The sequence below is a fragment of the Neomonachus schauinslandi genome, chromosome 9 (assembly GCF_002201575.2).
Source record: "Neomonachus schauinslandi chromosome 9, ASM220157v2, whole genome shotgun sequence".
Classification (NCBI taxonomy): Eukaryota; Metazoa; Chordata; class Mammalia; order Carnivora; family Phocidae; genus Neomonachus; species Neomonachus schauinslandi.
The window spans coordinates 78,035,538-78,056,710 of record NC_058411.1 but is presented as its reverse complement, the minus strand read 5'-3'; the positions used below and the strand labels follow the sequence as shown (position 1 = coordinate 78,056,710).

Here is a 21,173-nt window from a genome sequence, read left to right as displayed (position 1 = left end):
ATAGGTCAAATTGTCAAAGAACTCAGTTTTTGATTACAGAAGTAGAATGAGAAGGCTTCTGGGGTGTTAATTGCACAAGGAAATATGGTTTTTATACAATTTGTATTTATAGACCTATGTATATGGGATATATAAATACACATATATGTAAATATGTATGTATTTTCTTTACAATCATATATATAGCCTTATATAATTTGGGGCTATATTATGGTCCAAATGCTGCTTCCCAGAGGTACTCTTTATTTCCTTTAACTCCACGGAAGTAGAGACTGTAGAGTTTTGAGGAGCTATCTGATCAAAGTTCATACCCGGGACAGGGGCCTGCTCACAGGAAAGGCAGCTTATTATCTGTACTCAATGTCTTTGACTTTAGGGAAGGTGATGGCATTGCAAAATTTAAATTTTTCTGATGTTAATTAAGCCAGGGAAAATTCTTGAAGCTTTGATTACAAAGGAATGAGGGGCACACTACATATAGTAATTAACAACAGCAATATAAAAGGTAAAGCTCTTTAATAAAGGCTCATATTCAAACAAATTGATGCTTATATAAATGTTTATTGTTTCACTCAGATAGGGATAAATATTATGAAGAAAAGTCCAACCAAATGAGGAGGGAGAGATGACTGAGGTGAGGTCATTTAGATTGAGTGGTCATGGAAAGTATCCCCAAGGAGGGGAATTTGAGCAGACACCTGAATGGTGTGAGGAGCTCACCATGTGGAGATCCAAATGGGAAGAAAACTCCAAGCAGAAGAATTAGCCAGAGTAAGAGTTCTGAAGTAGAAATAAGCAGTGTAGATTTTAGGAAGGCCCAGAAAGCCAGTGCGGCTGCAGAAGTATAAGAGAGGGAGGGAGCCTTAGTTGGGGAGAGAGAGAGAGAGAGGCAGGTGTGCAGATAACTGGGGATGGTAGAGAGCTAGATCATGCAGGGCTCTGAATGTCATGTGAAAGTTTGGATTTTATTTGAAAGGTGATGGGAAACCACTGAGGAGTTTTGAGTAGGAAGCAATACAATCTAATTTGTATTTTTCAAGAGTCGCTCCTGCCAGGGTATGAAAAACGGACCACAGGAGTGTAAAGGTTAAGGTCTGGAGACCAGTTCGGAAGCTACCGCAACAGTTCAAGAGGTGATGACAGATAGTGAGGTGATGCCAGGTAAGAAGGTGATACTGAGGCATGATTTGAGATATGACAAAGATGGAGCTGAAAGGATTTTCCGGTAGGTTGGTGATGGGCTGGTTTTTGGCTTGAGTATTTGGGCAAATTGGGGCACCATTAGTTGAGCATGGGAGGAATCGGGGGAGCCACAAGCCTGGGGAGGAAAATCAAGGGTTTAATGTTAGACATGTTAGGTCTCAGATACCTACTGGATATCCAAGAGGAGATACTGAATGGACAGTTGGATAAACAAACAAATTTGTACTCAGCGGAAATATTAGGGCTGGCAGCAAGAATTAGGAGATACTGTTACAGATACAGTATATAAAACCACAGTCTCCGATGAAAGCTCCAAGAGAGAACCCTGGAAGTGAATGTAGATAGCAAAGGGCAGAGGGCTGAGCACTGAGTTCCAGAGCCCAGCTCCAGTGTAGAGCTGGAAGGAGAAAAAGCCAGTAAAGCAAACTGAGTATGCTGCTGGGATGGCAGGAAGTAACTCAGAAGAGTAGCTCTCGGAAGTCAAGAAAAGATTTTTTTTTTTAAGATTTTATTTATTTGAGAGAGAGAGAATGAGTGAGAGAGAGCACACACATGAGAGAGGGGAGGGTCAGAGGGAGAAGCAGACTCCCTGCTCAGCAGGGAACCCGATGCGGGACTCGATCCCGGGACTCCAGGATCATGACCTGAGCCGAAGGCAGTCGCTTAACCAACTGAGCCACCCAGGCATCCCAAGAAAAGATGTTTTAATAAAGAGGTAGGGTATGATCAACTTTGTCAAAGTTGCTGAAAGGATGAATAAGAATATCCACTTGCACAAAAAAAGAAAACTTGTAGAAACATTAAACTAAAAATTAAGGGCTCTATAGTTATTTATGTGAGATAATGGGTTTATACAAGGTCATGATTCTACAAATATTCATTGAACAGTCTTATTGTAAGATCCAACATATAATCTAAAAAATAGTGTGACAATTTGATAACAGTGTTTATGTTAACTAGAGGCTCATCACACAAATAAAGGAATTAGCCCAAATGCCAACCAGTCAATAGCCTCCTTGAAAGGCTACCTACAGGTGGGAGAGATGATTTCCTCCACTCTCAACAATTTCAGCAACTACTATGTGAGTTGTGTTGAGGCAAAATATGAAGAGTAGGATACCATACTTTCATAAATTGGCTAAGTTCTCCTGTCAAAATGTCCTATCACTGGTAAGTCTGTATCACTGTTATCATCAAAATTTTATATCCAAGTAAATGCCTCTGTGTTCCATTTTGAATATCACCACTACTTCCATTTCTTGGCCTCTCTGCAGACATCTGGTAAAACTACTGAATTCTGTGTAGAGTATTTCCTCCTTGGATGATCTGGAACATTCAAAATCAAGGCTAACTTTCCCTTATCGCGTAATATACCCCGAATGAGTCATGCCCAAGAGCTGGTACATATTCAAAGAACATGTTTAGGGAATGTAAACCAATAGTCATGTAAGTAAAACATCATTAGAATAGAAAAAGTAGCACACAACGAAATAATCTAAAATCCAGTCCAAAGGAAACTGTATTAAATTATTCATAGCTCAGATCCCCTCCAGCTGGGTCAATAATGCATGGGGGTCCGATTACTGACTAGAGTATTTATTCAACCTCTAAAATAGTGTTAGACACATAGTAGGCACTCAATAAATAGTTCACTTGTTTTAGGAAAAAAATATGACTTTCAAGTAAGCGCTACTCTTTGGAATTCAATTTGTAATTGTTCCTCATAAAAGACTTGATCAGTACCAAAGTGGGGGCACTGTCTCAGTGCATAATGGTTTTGTTTTTCAGTAGAGTTAAAAATGCTTTAGCAATCTAAACTTACACAATTTGATTTTCTTGTCATTGCTTTCCCTGTATCACCAAAGATGATGCTTTCTTTACTATTTCAAACTCAAAAAATTGCTAAAAATCTAAAATTCAATTTGCCACATTACTGCTAATTTGAATAATGGCTGAATAAAAGATAGGGAACGCTGAAGCAGCATTGATTTCTAAAACATTTTGCACTTTTCTCCTCCATCCCTGTAAAGTAAAGCTCGGATGCTACGCACAATTACACAAGAAAATCAAGAAAGCCATTACATTCAGCATTTTGTCCTGATCATTGTTACCATGGCAAAAAGTGGGCTTAGTTTAGCACAGCTGCTACGGACGAGGTCTGCTGGCCTTTTGTAAAGCTGAGTAACAATATAATACCAAATTCTGTAGCCTTTCACTGTTTTTTTGTTTTGTTCTGTTCTTCCCCAGGATGAGACTATTGTGCACAGATGCTACTGTCTCACTCCTTAATGACCTGGGCCCATGTCATCTTATTATTGTACTCTTACTGCTGGCCAGTGACTGAGGAACACAGTTAATCTAGAAAGGTTACCCCTTGCCCTACCTCCTATTCTAAGGGGAAAAATAGCGCGGTGTGAAAATGTGGCACTTCAATAACAGAAAAAGCCAAAATTTCAACAGTTGTACTATAAATGACAACAGAGATGTACTGGAAAGGGCATAGGTTTGGGAGCGAGAAAGAGAAATGCATGATGACTAACTGTATGGCATATTATTTTCTCTCTGAGACTCTGTTATCTGTAAAATGGGGGAAAAGTAACTTCCGTGTGAGGATTAGCTGAGAGAATATGAAGGCCCAGGCCCAGGAATTTGATAATAAAGCATCCTCCCCTCCAACCCTTTCCCTTAATCGATGAGGTTTCCATGGCTTCAGTCAGGACTGTTGATTGAAGTTGGTAGGTAAACTGTTTTTCTGTTGGAAGGCAAATCGTTTTGATCTTTGATATCACTTGGATACTTTCCTCAGAGAGCTGAGGATATGATTTTTTTAAAGGTCTGAGAGTAAGCATAAATTTCACATCCAAAGGATAAAAAGTTAGTGTCAATAGGCACCCTGCCTTATTATTCCTATTTTAAGTGCTACCAATATTATTGCTGTAAAACGGAAAATGGGAGTATATACTAATTTTGACTTTATGCAGAGATTGTTAGTTTTAAAAAATGAAGCAACATTATGAAAGCAGAGAAGTTTAAATTATCTGAAATGAATACATTAATCAAGTCTCTGTATTTACCAGAAACAAAGGCTACTAGCATTTTTACCAGCTAAACAAAATATTTTTTCTAATGAGATTTCAGCCAAGTATCGTTTATCTTAAGAGAAAAATAATGGGACCTTACCTATTCCAGTAGCTCCAGAACTGGTCATGCAGGTAGGCATGGTGGCTACATTCATCACCAAATGAGGCTTTGCTTTCAATCCAGTGAATTATGTGCCCTTCTACAGCTAAGGGACAAAGCATTACTAATACAGAGCAAAGAGAAGGGAAGACTGGAAATACTGAACTCTGCCTAGGCCTCTCTGTGCTTCACATTAATGAGCGGAGGCTCGGCCCTTGCTGTCATCAATGGAAGTAATTATAAAACAACACATCATATATGTTCCTTACAAAGACCATTTATGCTATAATCACATCCCCTTCATTTTCATCATCATTTTCAAAAATCCCCCTCCTATTCTGACACTGCCTCTGTAAGTGGACAAGTACTGTGAAAGCAAACCCAAGTGAGCCAGTCTGGCTTTTCAAAGGAATCATGTTTAAAAATTCAGAATTTAGAGAAATGACCTGAAAATGGCACCCAAAATGTCTTCAGAAGATATGTTTATTGCTTAAATACATGTAAACGTTTTTAAGGCAGAGATTTCTTCTGAACCAATTATTTTCTGCTCTTCTAAAATAATCTTTTCTAACAATTTCACCCATTTAAAGGTAATCTACTCTGGTAACATTTGCTAATATTAACAAAAAGTAAAAAAAAAAAAATAAATCTATGGAGAAAACACATCCCCTTTCACTATAAACAAATGCATAAGACAGTTTAAGGACTTACCAACTGGAACTTGTAAAATAAAGTCTGGTGTTTTGTCATAACCCTTTGCACGGAGCTGATCTTCATCTACAGAAAGAACAAATACTATTACTTATAACAGTGTTCCATTAACAAGACAGCAATATAATTGCTTTTCTTTCTTAAAAATGTATAAAAATTGCTAATGCAGTCATACATATCTTTCTTATGCATGCAAGGCTGTGTCAGAATAAATGAACTTTCTTAACAAACCTGAAGCATAGATGTAAAAATGCCTCTTTGTCCCTTCTGCATTTTTATGTCTTTATTATAAATATCATTAATTCAAGCTGTCATATGCTACCTTTTTGTAATTGAAAATACTCAAAATAATGAAACATACTTACTGATTAAAAGAAAAGGCTTTCACCACCATGAATATCACGAATGTTATCAGGCAATATTGACAATTTACAGTGAGGCCCAAGCACGGTGGCCTTTATAACTATAAAACAAATGTTTTCATTAAAGCAATTAAGAAAGTTTAGTTTCAATTAGTAAAACTATTCCTATACACAAGAACACAGAAAGGGACAAGGACAATGAGATCACTACAGAGAATTAATTGCCCTGCTTAATTCCTTTGGTATGCTATTGTTTCTGGCATTTACCAGAGTTTTACAACTAACAATATGTAATTCTGAGAAGCAAACAGGCTTTGAGATTTTTTTCTAAGTCTGTTCGATTTCCTGATCCTCTGTAAATATCAATGATCCATTCAGAAGGAAAGGAGGCAGGAAACAGGGAGCTTGACAAAGTTGGAAAAAACTAGCAAGGTGCTTGGTTAAAAAAAAAAAAAAAATCTTCCAATATTTTCTAAATGCTGTCCTTGACTTCTAATGGCATTACAATGTGATTTCTGAAATGAGGAGTTCTCCATTAGATTTTGGAGTGACCTGGTCATTCAATTCCAGACATGGCTTTCTGTCTTCACCCAACCTCAACTAATGGCCCAACCAAGTAACAAGGAAGGCTGTGTGGTCTCTTAACACCTACTGGGCTGTTGACATTGTCATGCATCCCATTCGCCTTCCTGCATCACCTTTGATTAAAATTAATGGCCCATTCCCAGTGTTGGGTAGCTTATTTCCAATCCATTTGTCAGCCTAAGACAGTGGTTTCATGGCCAATGTTCAGAAACTCTGTTTTAGAACACTCTTGTGTACATCTTGAAAGGTCAGCATTTTAAACGTAAATAACCTTTTAATGACAAGCCATATTTAAACTAGATATTTAAGTGAAATTTTGTTAGAAGTGGATGTCCTTTATCCAGACTTTGGAGGATTGATGCCAGAATTCAGAACAATCTTCCCTCCTTGAAATATAAAAAATTTTAAGTTAACTATTGAGATAAGGAAATACAAATTTAAGTAATTTTACTTTAAAAGCAAGAAGGATTTGGAAAACTGGACTGCAGATGAACAAGACTGGAACAAATTTCTATCCTCTCAATACACTGGCCACAACGAGAATATTTAATGGAAAAGACATTTTTTAGAAGCACCTTGAGCTGATGTTTCCCGTAGCTGATCAACAGTTCTAAAAGCTGGGTTGACATTAAAAAACTGAGACTAATAATTTATTAAAACTACCCTAGCTTGATCAACCTTTGCAAATGTTAGAATCTGTTCCAGAAAGAAAAATGATTATGTTTCTGACACAGCTCAAAACAAAATTTCGAAGGTCACCAAGCTATCCAAATGCACATACTAAAACCCCTTTAAAAGCAGATGTTACACTCCTGTTCACTGCACCAAAATTACTAACACAATACCTACAATTTAAATTTTGTCACTTAATGTGAGACAAAACAAAACAAAACTTGGGCAGAAAACATCAGGTGAGGCTAGGGAATCTTTCCATCTTTCAGTGGAGAACTTGCAAGTAACAATGTACTTTCTCACTCCACCCTCTCTCCCTCCCTCCCTCCCTCCCTTCCTCTCTCCCTCTCGGTTTGAAGTTGATACAATAGTAACTGTACCCAAAGGACAGCTTCTAGAAGTCTGTTGTCACCACTACTGACATCACATTTTTTTAAAACAAATTTACGAGGTTAATCCACACATTTGAAATACCATGTTATGTTAGTGGGTCTCCTCCCCATTCTTTTATTTACTAAACTCTCACTGCCTTGCCATCCCTGTTTCAACTTTCACACTGTTACTTTCATCCTAGATTTCCTAAAAAAGAAGGAGGGAACAATGTGGGCAAAGTTAGAGGAAATGACAGCACAAGTATAAGGAGCAGCATTATGAGCAGGGGGCCCTGCTCACCTGGTTTAGGCCCCAGGAGACGTTTCTATCATGGATCATCCCACTGGGATATTTTTAAGGTCAGCCCCATCCATCTGGTCTGATTTCCTGGCCTCTGTATTATGCTCCTTTCCTGGCCCCCAGACCTTTAAAGATTCCTTACCACATCATTATCCAAACCATTGGGTATGGATATAAAATTGGGTTGACCATCTTCTTGGGGTTCCAACTCCATGATCTAGAGGTTATGGCTCAGTCACCAGGCCACACTACTTCTTTTCTGTTCATTCTGTCTTCATTCCCTTGTCTTACTGTACTTACTCCGTTTCCCACATACTGGATGCAAGGCATCTGCTCTGAAGACAGTTAATGTTTCCTTTTCTTTTTTTAAAACCTATTCATTGCCCCACTCTTACCACCAACGTATGCTTTGTATTTAATGCTCAAACGGCTAACTGAATAAAATACAACTGCATTTTAAAGAATACCCATGCCTTCTACAAAGCCTACCTAGACTGACTTAATAATTTTCTTTCCTGATTTAACTTCTCATTAATCAACAAGGCACAGGGGCAACAAATGTGGCCCAAAGTTCAAGGTTTTATTTGATATCTTTTACTGCTATCTTTCATCCTTGGTCCCAACTGTTTGCTCTGAGGTTCATCTCAATCATCCAAGAAGGAACTGCATCCCTTTCCTTAATACTCATGGGAAGTTTTCCTACTTTTTTTCTTTGATCTGCAATATTTTAAATAACATTCGTATTATCCATTCCTTAAAGTATGGGCAGAATTCCTCAAAAACAACATTCTGGGCCTAGCGCTACTTTGGTGGGGCGGCTCTTTGGTTACTTCTCCCATTTCTTTGACGGCTACCAATCTGTTTAGATTTTTGTCTCTTCTAACAGTCAGTTTTGCAATTTATATTTTCCTTGAGAATTACACATTTCATCGAGGTTTTTATAGCTCTTTGTACATATTGGAGCCAAATGGTTACTTAGGATTCTTTGAACTTCCCAAGTAGAAAACTGGATGTTTCAGTAACCTAATGTTTTCTTTAAGGAAAAAAAAAAAAAGGGATCAGAATTAAGGGAAAAAAGAAGAATAATATTAGCTAGAAAGGACAAAAAAAGAGTAACAGTAATGCTTGAGAATAGTGCTTTTAGTATAACTTCCCAAAACGTTGGGGATCAATATGAAATCAATCTCCAATCCTGTATAACCATCTCATTCAGTGAATATAGCAAATATGAAGTAAGGTCATATTTAAGGTGTATGGTAAAAACACCCAATATATTTCATAACTACTAAGCTTGTTGATGTCACAGTTCAAGTGTTCATTATCAAAATTAACAGAATATTCTTGCTTAAAAGCAGACCTCTTAGCCTCGAGATCCACAAAAATGTGGGATTTTTAGATAATGTGTGTGACCCATGAAACACAGTATTTCTGAACTTGTAAAGTCTTAGAGATTGCTAGTCCAATATTCTAACTTACACATAAGTGGCCCAGAGGACTGAGGTGACTCACCATGACCTAGGCCTCTCGGATAGCTATAGATACAGACAAGAGCCTACATCAACCACATTCTAGTTCGTCCCAACAGACCACATACCACTTTTAATTATGGCAAATATTTAAATTTGATCACGTGTGACATTTATGAAGTAGCGAAAAAATTCTTATTCTACTCCTAGAGGATCTTGAAGCATAAGAAGGGTGATGACTATCTGTCCAATATTATTTAGGTGACGTGTGCCTAAAGAAATGAACTAGGTAATCTCTTGATTTCTAGCATTACAATGGCCCTCTCTCCAACTGAAGTTTAAAAAAATCAATGAAACTGCATCCACAGATAAAACTGATGTTAAATTTTTAAAAGCAACCCAGGTCTTCATTTATTTTTAAGTTGCCAGGCCTGCCTTTGGAGGGGATTTTAAAAAGGAATTACACATACGTAAAGAACACTGTGAAAGTTTAATTTCTCTGGCCTTTTAATTACCCTCGCCTCTAAATGCCCCAAAATATCCAAAGCAATTAAGTACTAATTACACAATTTCTTTTTCTAAAATAAAGGGCTGATTTTGAGTCAGAGAACAAAACACATCTGAAACTAGTTAACTTATACTTAAGAATCATAGAAGGGCATGAGGACTACCAAGGAAAAGTTTGAGGTTTTCTTTTGTTTTATTAAAAGGCTTTAAATTTTTAAGAAATACAGTTTTTCCCAGGAAAATTATGCAAAATTCCAGTTCATGACATCTGAAAATGAAAAGTAACATTCTGACATGGCCTTTTATCTATGAATTTGTCAAAAGGTTTCTAAAATGCTAGGTTAAAATACATTGTATGATAAAAAGAATCTTAACACCTATTACATTTCTACTAAATTGAGGAAAGGCAAAAGATATACATGAACACAAATGAAAACTACCGTATATCTTTTCTACTCTAGTATTTTGTTTTTCTGTGTTTTTTGTTTTGTTTTGTTTTTTTCCCAAAACACTGTCTCATTCAGTACCTGGAGCTATGACCTTCGTATCCGTATTTTTATGTTCTCAAAGAGTGAGTTTCACAGTCTTTTTCACCCAATTTAAGAAGTCAGCAAGGTTTCAGTAATAGATGTTACTATGATATGCATACCATGGGCAAAGGTACACAGAACAGATATGCATTTAATGGGGAGACCCATAGCACAGATAAATGAAATCTTTAGAGAACCCCAAATTTCATTATAGCCATTAGTTTCAACCTCTTCCCCCAAAGCCTCTTATCAAAGCTACTAATAAGGAATACAACTGACTGCTCTGACCTTGTCCTTTGCTTATGTCTTCAGGGGACAATACTAGTGAAAATTGAAGTGCCCTAAAGATAGGAAACAAATGGGAGGTCACACAGCTGGGACAGTACAAAGTGGAGCTGAGCAGGCTGGTCCCTGCTGACCGGTGGCTGTGGAGACAGGAGATACGAATATCAACAACAGAAATAGAACTCTTTTATATTTTACACCACATTCTAAATTCTTGGGGTTGAATGCCACAAAAGAAGGGACACATCAGAATGGTAGAGTGAAAAGGGCAAGTTGTTGGAAAGGCACCGGCTGGGGCCAGTTTCCACTAAACAGAACAAGGGCATTGGATGGAACACTGTCCAACTACCACATTCTGAGGAATGGCTGAATGTTAGCTTTTGCTCTAGTTTTTTTTTTTTTTTTTTTTTTTAGCTGTCGTCATTGATGTCAGACCCTTTTGCAGGGCCAGCTCCATCTGTCCCAGAACTAATCTCAATGAAGAAAGGAGTATTAGCAGTTCTGAGACGCAAAAAGGATCTTCTACACACACACACACACACACACGTGCATGCGTGCGCATGCATGTACCCTAGAAGCCAATCTCACAACAGATTCAATTCCCAATGCCTTTTGGTCATGGGGACTAAAGTTCCACCCTGTAACTAATTTTCTGTGGAGTGAGATATTTGATTTTTTTTGGTCCTGCATCCCATTCTGTCTGGCATTGCCATCCTACTCTTATGATATGATTCTGGGGAATGACCAATAATGTGACCCCTACCATCAGCCTCAGGGGTGGACATTTGTAGCTGATTAGAGGCCTTCCTCAGATTCATTATGGGCAAAAGAGAATCACCAACTTGTCTCTGGGACTAAGAAGCCTTAGGAATAAACAAACTAGCAACTACCAGGGATCATCTTTATTGCCTAAGAACGAAGCCAATATGGAAAAAAGCAGAACACAAGAGGGAGAAAAGAGAGACTGATGACACTGTTTTTGTCTTCTGGATTCTATACACACCAGAAGCAAACTCCTCTCCTTTGGACTTTCCAGATATACATCCTTGAGTATGTGTATAATTTAGTTTGACTCGATTTTTGTCACAAAGGAGTTCCAATATCTCAAGTGGCCAGGAAAGCAGACAATCAGCAGACATGAGTTATCCAACCAGAGCCATGAGGAGGGAAGGGCCCAGGGTAACCTGTCGTCAAAGTTCCAGAGACTGTGTTGTCTTCTAGCAGCATATATGTATTATCCATGGTTCTTTTCTCTTGGTCCCAGGGAGAAGCGCACACTAGCATGTTCAATAAGGGGAGTAAGATGATCCCACACCATGATAATTTCCTCAGGAAGGAAGAAGGACCCAATTCCCCACATCCCATTTCCAATACCACATTCCCATGATTCTGAAAACTGTATCTTATTTTTAACCTTCAGAGAGTTAGGAATTTAAATACTTGATACCTTATGAAATACCCAACCATGTCATTTCCCCTTAGCCTATATAATCATATGTTTTATTTCTAGTTTCTTATTCTCTACTACTAACATCTGCACATAAACACAACCTTAGCCCTCTAAATCTCATCTGTTCCCGCTGCCTGTTCTTCACCTGAAGTCATAATCCCGTTTGTCACATCATAATCACTCCCCCAACAGAGCACTATTGCTTCAGGTGGGGAATAAAGCAGCAGGAACAGATGAACTCTTAGGAACGAAGATCCTAATTTTTTACAGCAAGGGACATCCTTCACTAAGCCTCCCTGGCTTTGCAGATTATACCCTCCTGGAGTCCCACAGAGCTATACACGAATGCTAGAAAAGCACCCATGTAAAATAAGCTGGTTTGTCATAAGGCAAGACCAAACATGGGAGGGTGAGGCAGGGAAAAAGCAACTGCCTCTCAGGTGTCACTCAAAATAATTGTTCGCTTCTACTAACAGGGCAACATTCACTGGAAAGAATACAGTATCTCCAGAGCCATCCTTATTAAGCCAAATGTAACAAGAATTTGCACCAGACAGTGGCTGTGGAAGGCACTAATGTAAGTCCCTCTGACCTGGAGACATGCCCCCCCATGGAGGATGAACAGTTTGTCTCCAGCCTCTGGGATAAGCTCTTTCATAGCCTCTGACAGTGCAAACAGTCTCATCATCTTCTTACTATCACTATTTTCCTTTCCTCCCTTGCCTTTTGTCCAAAGTTCCTCCTTACTCCTGAGAAGGAGAGGGTGGGGGTAGGGAGAGGCAACAAAACATGGTCTCATTAGTCACTGGAGAGATAAAAATCAAAACATCTCCACCAGTAGTTAAAATACCTTTTCTATTTCGTTGATATTAGAAATGGAACGAACCCTTAGCAGTGAGAATAAGGATGATCACAATGCTTGTTGGTCAATTTAAAGCTTAAGAAGGGCTCTTTGTGCATCTGTGCCTAGGAGTGGGCAGCAGGCTCTTCACATCTTCTCAGACGTTAAATGCGGATCAATAATTCTATATTACTATCCTTGGAAAGAACTGACATGAACTTACCTGAAACTTATCTGAAATTTTCCTTCCAGGAAAAATTCAACTTTTATTTTTTTATCCCTAATGGTGCCCACCCAAAGTAAGTACTTCTTAAAAGATATCTGTCTGCTGAACCAACAAAAGAAAAGACTGGTTAGCACAGTGGTAAGATAACCAAGCTAAGGAGCTCAGCTAGCCGGCCTAGAAGCACATGGTGACAGGAAGGTGCTGGTGACAGAGCAGATGAGTAAGTAAAATTCTATCACCACTTCAGGAAAAGTAGCTTATGGGCCAGTAGCATTTTCTTATATGTAAAGGGTGGCTCTTGATTTTTAGTATAATCTATACCTTTCTTTCAAAAGTTTAATAGGAGTAGCACAACAACAGCCTTGAATGTATTTATTTTCATTATCAAGACCATCAAGTGAGTACCTACGGAGATGCACTAGTGATGGAACTGTATTCTTACTGGGTTTGACATGGAAATAGTGTGCATCGCTGTAAGCATCCAGAGGGAACAAAATGCTTACCATCATGTTCACACTAACTAGTAGTAGAAAACGTGCTCAACAAGAGTTAGTTGAAAAGAATGCATGAATAAAAATAAAAGAATTACAAGAACTCTGAGAAATTGCTAGAAATTGTGTACATTTGTTTATAGCTTATCTCCCTACTAGACCATAATTCCACAAAAGGAGGAACTTCATCTGACTTAATATTTAGTTCCTAATAAATAGTACCTAACTCAGTAACTTATTTTTGGAATAAATCAATAAATATATGAATAAAATATATGTTTTTAGTAGGAAAAACTAAACATTTATTCAACTTTGATTTCTCTGAATACAATGTACCTATAAATTTATAAATAGGATAAATCCATGAGTATATGCAAATCTTCAATGAAAAGCACTCTTCTTTTTTTTCTTTCCAATAGTGTGTGGTTAAATCTTGTGCCATAACAACTGCTCAGTATATGGTTATGAATCAAGGAAATTAAAAAAATTATTAGGGTTAAAATAAAGGTTATTTATTTTTATTTTTCTCTTCTATTAGTAAAATGGTCATATAAGGTATGTATTTTATAAAATTACATATAGAGCACAATGAGTGGAAAATTTAGAATGGGATAGACTTTCAGGGAAGTCATAATTCTTAAGAAGGGTTAATATGTAAAAATAAGAATCCTTGCCTTTTGAAAGTAGTGGCCAGATTAGAAACCAAAAGAATGAGAGAGAGAGAGAAAGAGAGGGAGAGATCGGTTTTGCTTTTGCTTATAAAAGAATCAAAGTAAAACACACCTTTGTAATGGCTCTGCAACAAAATTCAAGATGTATAAATGTAAACAAGAAAACATCAGATTAGTGGTCTATTTATATACCAATATTTTTCAGTAGTTGACTTGAAATGATAATCTATCTAAATTTACCTGGCACAGTACTTTAGACCTAATTAATCACTGTGAAGGGGTATATATACAAGGTAAAAGAAAACCCCAGAACAATATTTCACACAAAGCTTTGAATTCTCATGCTTTAACTTGTAAATAAACTTGTAATAATTCAGTACTACATTAAAATGCTTAAAATGCATAGAATAAATTAACTTCTTTGTATGCTGATAAGGAAATGCTTAAAAACAGCACTGAGGTTACATGGAATCAGCTAAATATCCTATAACTCATTTATTTTAGAGATCAGTTAAGTATCACCTTTGGGTGTACTTTAATAAAATAGTTATCTCTAGACCTGATAGCACAGAGAACTAGATGGGACCCATGAATAGTAAGTCCCCTTTCTGAACTTGTATGCAAGTGCTAATGACTCTGGCCATGTTTCTGCATTGTCTTTGCTAGCCATGGTCAATTCAGTCTAACACTGTTCACAGAATCAAGGGAGTCAAGGACGTGGAACTCAGTTTAGACCACATGTAAGCCTTTTGCTCCTCCTCCCTTACATGAAAAAACTTGTTACTTATATACTTAAATAAGTATATTGTTATATACTTGTTACTTGTTACTTAAATAGCAACTATTTCCACATACTGAGATTTAATTCACTAATTTGAGGCCATTTTCCTAAATCAACTTTCTTTAGCCCCTGCTAGAGAACATTTATGAGATCCCCCATCTTAAAATTATCAACAACCTGATAATACACTCAACTCCATTCTCCAGTTCATTAATAAAAATATTGAATACTAAGACTTCAAACAGACTTTTTGCAGGCTTGTCTTCAACATCCCTCCCCAACTTGATGTAAGGCCATCCAATGGACTTTCCTTGGCCAAATCTTTGTCCATTTTGGAACAAAGGTTGTGTAATCCAATATTCTGTGATTTTTTTCAACCTAAAAAAACACACTATGCAGACTTAAATATCTACATATAACAGATGTGTACAATGCACATTTAGGTTGGTATAGAACCTTTAAAATTACATCTACAGTGGAGAAGAGGAATTAATTCATTGTAGAGTGCTTTATGGTTTCTGTGATCAGTTATCACATGTATGCCCTTCAAGCTTAATTTTAATGCTTCAGATGTTGAAAGAAATAACAATCTATAACAAGATTCCACATTGGTACACACACAAAAACACATGTCCATGTATACATGTGAGATTTTTAAAAATCACACTAAATCTATAATGACAATTAATGTCTCTCATAAAAATAATAAAAGCTTAATATTTGACTTTCAAGTAAAAGTACACTCTGATTCCATACATTAGACAAACATATCCAACATGAATTTTTCTAACTATTCTTTTTAACATATAAAGCATTTTATAGATAGTATTTCTTTTGTTTCTTTGTCTCATAAGGCCTAGATTATGGCTAATATCTCATGACACCAAAAGTAATACTGCAACAGATATTAAAGCATTTTTTCAGTCACTTATTCTATAAAATATTAATTGCAAGCCTGTGCATGTTCTGTATATATAGGAATTAGGTAACTGAGTTCCTGCTTAATTCTAAATCAATAAAAGATAACATGCACAGCATCAATCATTGTTCACTCTTCTTTTAGTATATAATAACTGCGAGTGGAAGATTTTTAAAAATATATATTTAAGCACTCATGCAGATATTACAAGCTAGAGAGGATGTAAGTAATACTTACCTAGGAAGGAAAGGTTTTTCTCCAGAAGCATGTCTCTTAGCAGGACTTCGTGCTCATGACCAATGGCACTAAGAAGTTTTAGTTAAGGAGGGTAACACAGGTGGAACTACACAATAAAAAAATATGCTAATACCAAGTCTCTACTTTGAGATGAAATGGAAAATAGAGTAATCATAGCAACTATTTCCACCTTTAGCCCACATTTCTGAGGAATGAGATTTCTACATACATGCCCTCATTTAATGATTCAGGGGAATTTTTCTATTTCTGTAATGTTTATATGCATTTGGGCAAATAAAGATTTGTAAATGGATGTGTACCTTATCTTCTTTTGAAAGGAGGCAGAGTCATTTTAAACATCCTTTGTACTATGTTAAAAATCCCTTAATTCAACTTAGTGCATTTATTAAGCACTTACTAAATGCAGCAAAGAATACCAACCAGGCTTTGCCTTAAAGGAGTTTCCAGTCTTACAGAGTTCCATAAATCTTCTAAGAATCCATACTTGTCCCAGAGCCAACATTTCTAGTTTCTGTCCCACTTTCAGCCTACGGTTGGTGATCTTATGTGACGTGGGAAGCCAAATAGCTGACTTGTTGAGAATTCTAGGCACCCTGGAGGAAAGACTGCATGTTGCAAAGGACTGTGGGGTTGGGGTGCGGGTGCAGAGGATTCTTCAAGTCTTCCTCTCGTGTGCGAGAGCGCACACATATTATCATATTCATAGAAACAGATATGCACACACACATGTAAATTCTTTGAGCGATTACTATGAGGTAGGTACTGTGTTAAGTGCTTTATGTATGTTTTTTTTTTTAAAGATTTTTTATTTATTTGAGAGAGAGAGAATGAGAGATAGAGAGCACGAGAGGGAAAAGGGTCAGAGGGAGAAGGAGACTCCCTGCTGAGCGGGGAGCCTGATGTGGGACTCGATCCTGGGACTCCAGGATCATGACCTGAGCTGAAGGCAATCGCCCAACCAACTGAGCCACCCAGGCACCCTATGTATGTTATTTCATCCTTAGTTATTATCATCCTTATTTTATAGATGAGGAAACCAAAGCTTAGAAAAGAATCCGCACACAGTCATACGGTTCAAGTGTGGCAAAGCAAAGGATCGGAATATGATGTTCACAAAGCCTTTTGTATGACCTCCATACAACTTCTTTAAAAGTATTAAAATAATTACGTAAAAATAATTGATACTAGCTAATATTTCTTAAGCACTGTAACACAAAGCCTCGGTGTTAAACAGTTCAGGTATCACCTTTTTTTTTTTTTTTTTGGTAAGTCCTCAATAAACTTTGGTTATTTTATTGTTATAGTTTCACAGATTCATTACGTTCAGCTGCTCACACATGCATACGCCATTTGCTTCATTACCATTTTAGTTATTGACAACCCCATGCTGTTCAAACCAGAATGCAGGAGTCCTCAACTCCTACCTTTCTCCCACACTCCTCTCAATACATCGGCAACTCTTGTTGGTGTCAACGTATAACTAAATACAATATTCACCAAATTTTTACTACTTCCTCTGCTACCATCCCAGCCTATCATTTTTTTTTAATTTTTAAAAAAAAATTTAATTCCAGTATAGTTAAAATACTTAGTGTTATATTAGTTTCAGGTGTACAATATAGTGATTCAACACTTCCATACATCACCCAGTGGTCATCACCAGTACACTCTATGATCCCCATCACCTATTTCACCCATCCTCCTACCCACCTCCCTTCTGGTAACCACCAATCTGTTCTCTATAGTTAAGTGTCTGTTTCTTGGTTTGTCTTTTTTTCTGTTGCTCTTTTGTTTCTTAAATTCCATATATGAATGAAATATGGTACTTGTCTTGGACTGGCTTATTTCACTTAGCATTATACTCTCTAGATCCATTCATATCATTGTAAATGGCAAGATTTCATTCTTTTTATGGCTGAACAATATTCCACTGTGTGTGTGTGTATGTGTATACATACACCACGTCTTATTCCTCCAGCTATCAATGGACACTTGGGTTGCTTCCATATCTTGGCTGTTGTAAATAATGCTATATAAACACAGGGGTGCATGTATCCCTTTGAATTAGTGTTTTTGTATTTTGGGGATAAATGCCCAGTAGTGCGATCACTGGATCATAGGGTAGTCCTATTTTTAAACCTCCATACTGTCTTCCATCATGGCTGCACCAATTTGCATTCCCATTAACAGGGCAAGAGGGTTCCTTTTTTTCCACATCCTCGCCAACACTTGTTTCTTGTGTTGTTGATTTTAGCCATTCTGACAGATGTGAAATGATATCTCATTGTAGTTTTGATTTGCATTTCCACTTGGGTTATCATCTTATTTAACCTTCACCACCACCACATGAATAAGTACTATTATTAATTCCATTTTTATAATTACAGAAAGCAAGGTTCAAGAAGGCTGAGGAACTTTCTGAAGGTCCCATGGCTGGTAAATAATTAAATCAGGAATAGGACTTGGAATTCTGCTCTATTTTCCAAAAGGATGAGATTGCACAATATCTGAAAAGGAGCGTTATCCTATTCTGGTACTTCGATTCTGTCAAAAGCATTTGGTATTAATTATCTAATTCTCCATTGGATAATGTCAACCTGGTCGTACCACTCCTCAGCTTACCAAAGACTCTCTGATTCTGATTTTGCACTGTAAGAGTTCAATTAAAATGAAATAAAATGTATGCATTATTTAAAAAAATTCCTAGAGCATTATCTGCCCTTTATCAACACATACAGGTGAATATCATTTAAATCATAATTCGAGAGATGTGGCCACTCATGTCCACCGTCAAAATGAGCCCCAAGTCTTCATCATTGCAATTTTTCCTTCTGTTGTTGCCTCCCCCCACCATGCATGTGGTGTGCTTATTTAATTTCTAATTGGAAACAGAATAAAGGAACAAAAATTTTCAAATCACAAAATTTCACACATTTGCAGAGTCCACTGAAGATATCTGATGAATATCTCTCTACAGTCTCTCATTATTAGGGGCATCCCACATGTTAGAACTAAATTATTTACTTCTAATCCACATAAATGCGCTCTCACTTTTATTGTTGTAAATTATTTACATCTAAAATGTTGAATCATGAAACTGAGGTTACTGATGGTACAGAAATGAAACCCACAGCATTTTAAGCTTCCTGCATCATTATCTTTCCTTGCTTCTCTGTGTAGGTCTTTGTGTAATAGCTGTGTCCTGGAGTCACACTTTGGAAAGTTGAGGTGGCTGGTTTCTCACACCTTTTGTGTCAGTGACTATATTTGTGGCAGCAAAGGTATGGATGGACATGGCTATGCAGGAAAAAATGTTGCAGACACCAAAAGAAAAAGCACAATGACAATTTATATACTCTTTGCTACTGTGCTTTTCGTGGTGTCTTATTTGTAAATGACCAATTTCCTTTATTCTACTTACACAAATGTCTACATGTAACATTTTCATAATGGAGTAAAAAGATTTTGCACCAATTCTATTTACTAAATGTGTACTTTCTTACAAAATGATGTAATTTACCAACAGTAAGCAATGTAAACATTACTAAATTATCAGAACAACATACAAATAGCATTTTCACTCACATGGAAAACTACTAATTTTTATTCAGTGTGAAATAAAGTAATTCCTGTGGATCAGTCTAGGAAACATCTATGCAAGTATATTTACATTATATGAAACTGCTACTACCTCAATGCAAAAATAAAATCAGTTCTCTATAAATTTCCCAGCTTGTTTTATTTTGCATGGTAAAAGCAATCACCGATTTGAAATTTGGGAAAGACATACTTCTTGATTATTCTTTGCTTGATATAAACATATATAAAATACAAGGTCTAGAACACAAAGCTTATAAAAACAGTGATTTTACTGGCAATAGGCATAATGGAACTGCAAAATTATAACCTAGTCAGTGAATGCAATTTATAGACATTCATCATTATCTTTATCAATTGAAATCATGTACTACATTAAATTCTACTAGCAATAACACAGCCAAAAAAGGAAAGTGAATGATGGCAAAAATGTAAAGAAAATACTCCAAACAGAATTTATAATGCTCTATAAGCAGAAAACACTTAGACTTTGTCTATAATAATACCTATTATTGATGTATGGCAGTGACCATGGGGCAAAACTTGTAAATAACCTCACAAGCCATTTTCTTAGCCAGCAATGCAGCAATCTAGTTTCCCGTAAGCATCTCAACTATTACTGAAAAATAGCCTCCTGGCATTTACAAAGCAGTTGACTTCATACTTTAGTCCATGCATATATAATTAGATAGTTATATTTAAAATCAATATGCAATCCTTCAAAAGACATTATGCTTTTAAAACCTTAACTTTAAATTGATTTTTAACTATTTTATATGCTTTAAAATTAACATGTAATTCCGCCCCAGATACTCTGAGATGGTGCTAGTTGTTACACAAATGTGCTAAACTTTATCACTGTAGCAACATGAGGTTGGCACTCCTACAATTTTTAATGCTATCATTAATTTTATACTGAAAATAGAAGTATGGTTTCACTTTGGTCCAATAAAAAGGCAAGCTTATGACAGGGCTGTGATCTTATTAATTTAAACTACATTGGGGGAACTGACTTGAAGGATAAATATGTAAAGGGCTGTAACTTAGGTAGTGAATATTCTTACAAGAGGGCTCTGTGAAGAGATTATTTTTCAAAGGTTAACTTTATAAAAAAGAAAATGAGTGAGTTTCCTTACAAAAATTTTACAGACTCTAAGCCTTTGTGAAAACAAGGTGGGATAAACAGACACACACACACACACACACACACACGTACACACACACAAACACTTGACTTCCAACAAAAAAGGCTTTCAACAGAAAGCTTCCTGACTGGTAGCACTGAATCTCCACTGGTCACAGTGCTATCCACACTCACAAAACCTCTATTAGGAAGGCTGTTACAGCATTAAGAAATGCAAGACTCGTGGACTCAGGTGGAAGATAATTTTCATTAAAAAAATTACTAGTTATTGACCCTTTAAATAGTATTTTCCACCCAGGATTATCAAAATTCTTAGTATTGCCACAATGCTACTAAATGTATGGATGAAGAACATGCCCCTTCATGAAGTAGTGACTGTTGGCTCAAATCCCATTTCAAGAAGTAAGCGTTAACTCTTTAGTAATCTCAATGTCTTTAATGAAGAATGACTGGACGTCTGTTTTCATAGCCTTAAGTTCAGTCCAGACGGAAAAATTAGCTTGGTTTCTCTAAAGTTGTTTATTATGGATGCAAATGGCAGATGGATAAATTAGCTTGGTTTCTCTAAAGTTGTTTATTAGGGATGCAAATGGCAGTGCAGACTGTAATCAGCATTTAAGCA

General features: G+C 36.7%; 1 protein-coding gene across 3 annotated transcripts in view; it reads right to left on the bottom strand.

Moving 5' to 3' along the window:
- Nucleotides 1-21,173, bottom strand: part of CDIN1 (CDAN1 interacting nuclease 1) — a 205,799-nt gene that overhangs the window by 92,174 nt on the left and 92,452 nt on the right. For 2 of the 3 annotated variants that reach the window (XM_021695508.1, XM_021695510.1), the window contains 3 exons: nucleotides 15,790-15,857; nucleotides 5,095-5,160; nucleotides 4,384-4,489 (listed from right to left, as the gene is read on the bottom strand). In XM_021695508.1, the coding sequence (XP_021551183.1) occupies nucleotides 4,384-4,489; nucleotides 5,095-5,160; nucleotides 15,790-15,857 (240 nt within the window). Of the gene's footprint in view, nucleotides 1-4,383; nucleotides 4,508-5,094; nucleotides 5,161-15,789; nucleotides 15,858-21,173 lie in introns of all 3 variants that reach the window. The other variant, XM_021695509.1, reaches the window with a different exon arrangement.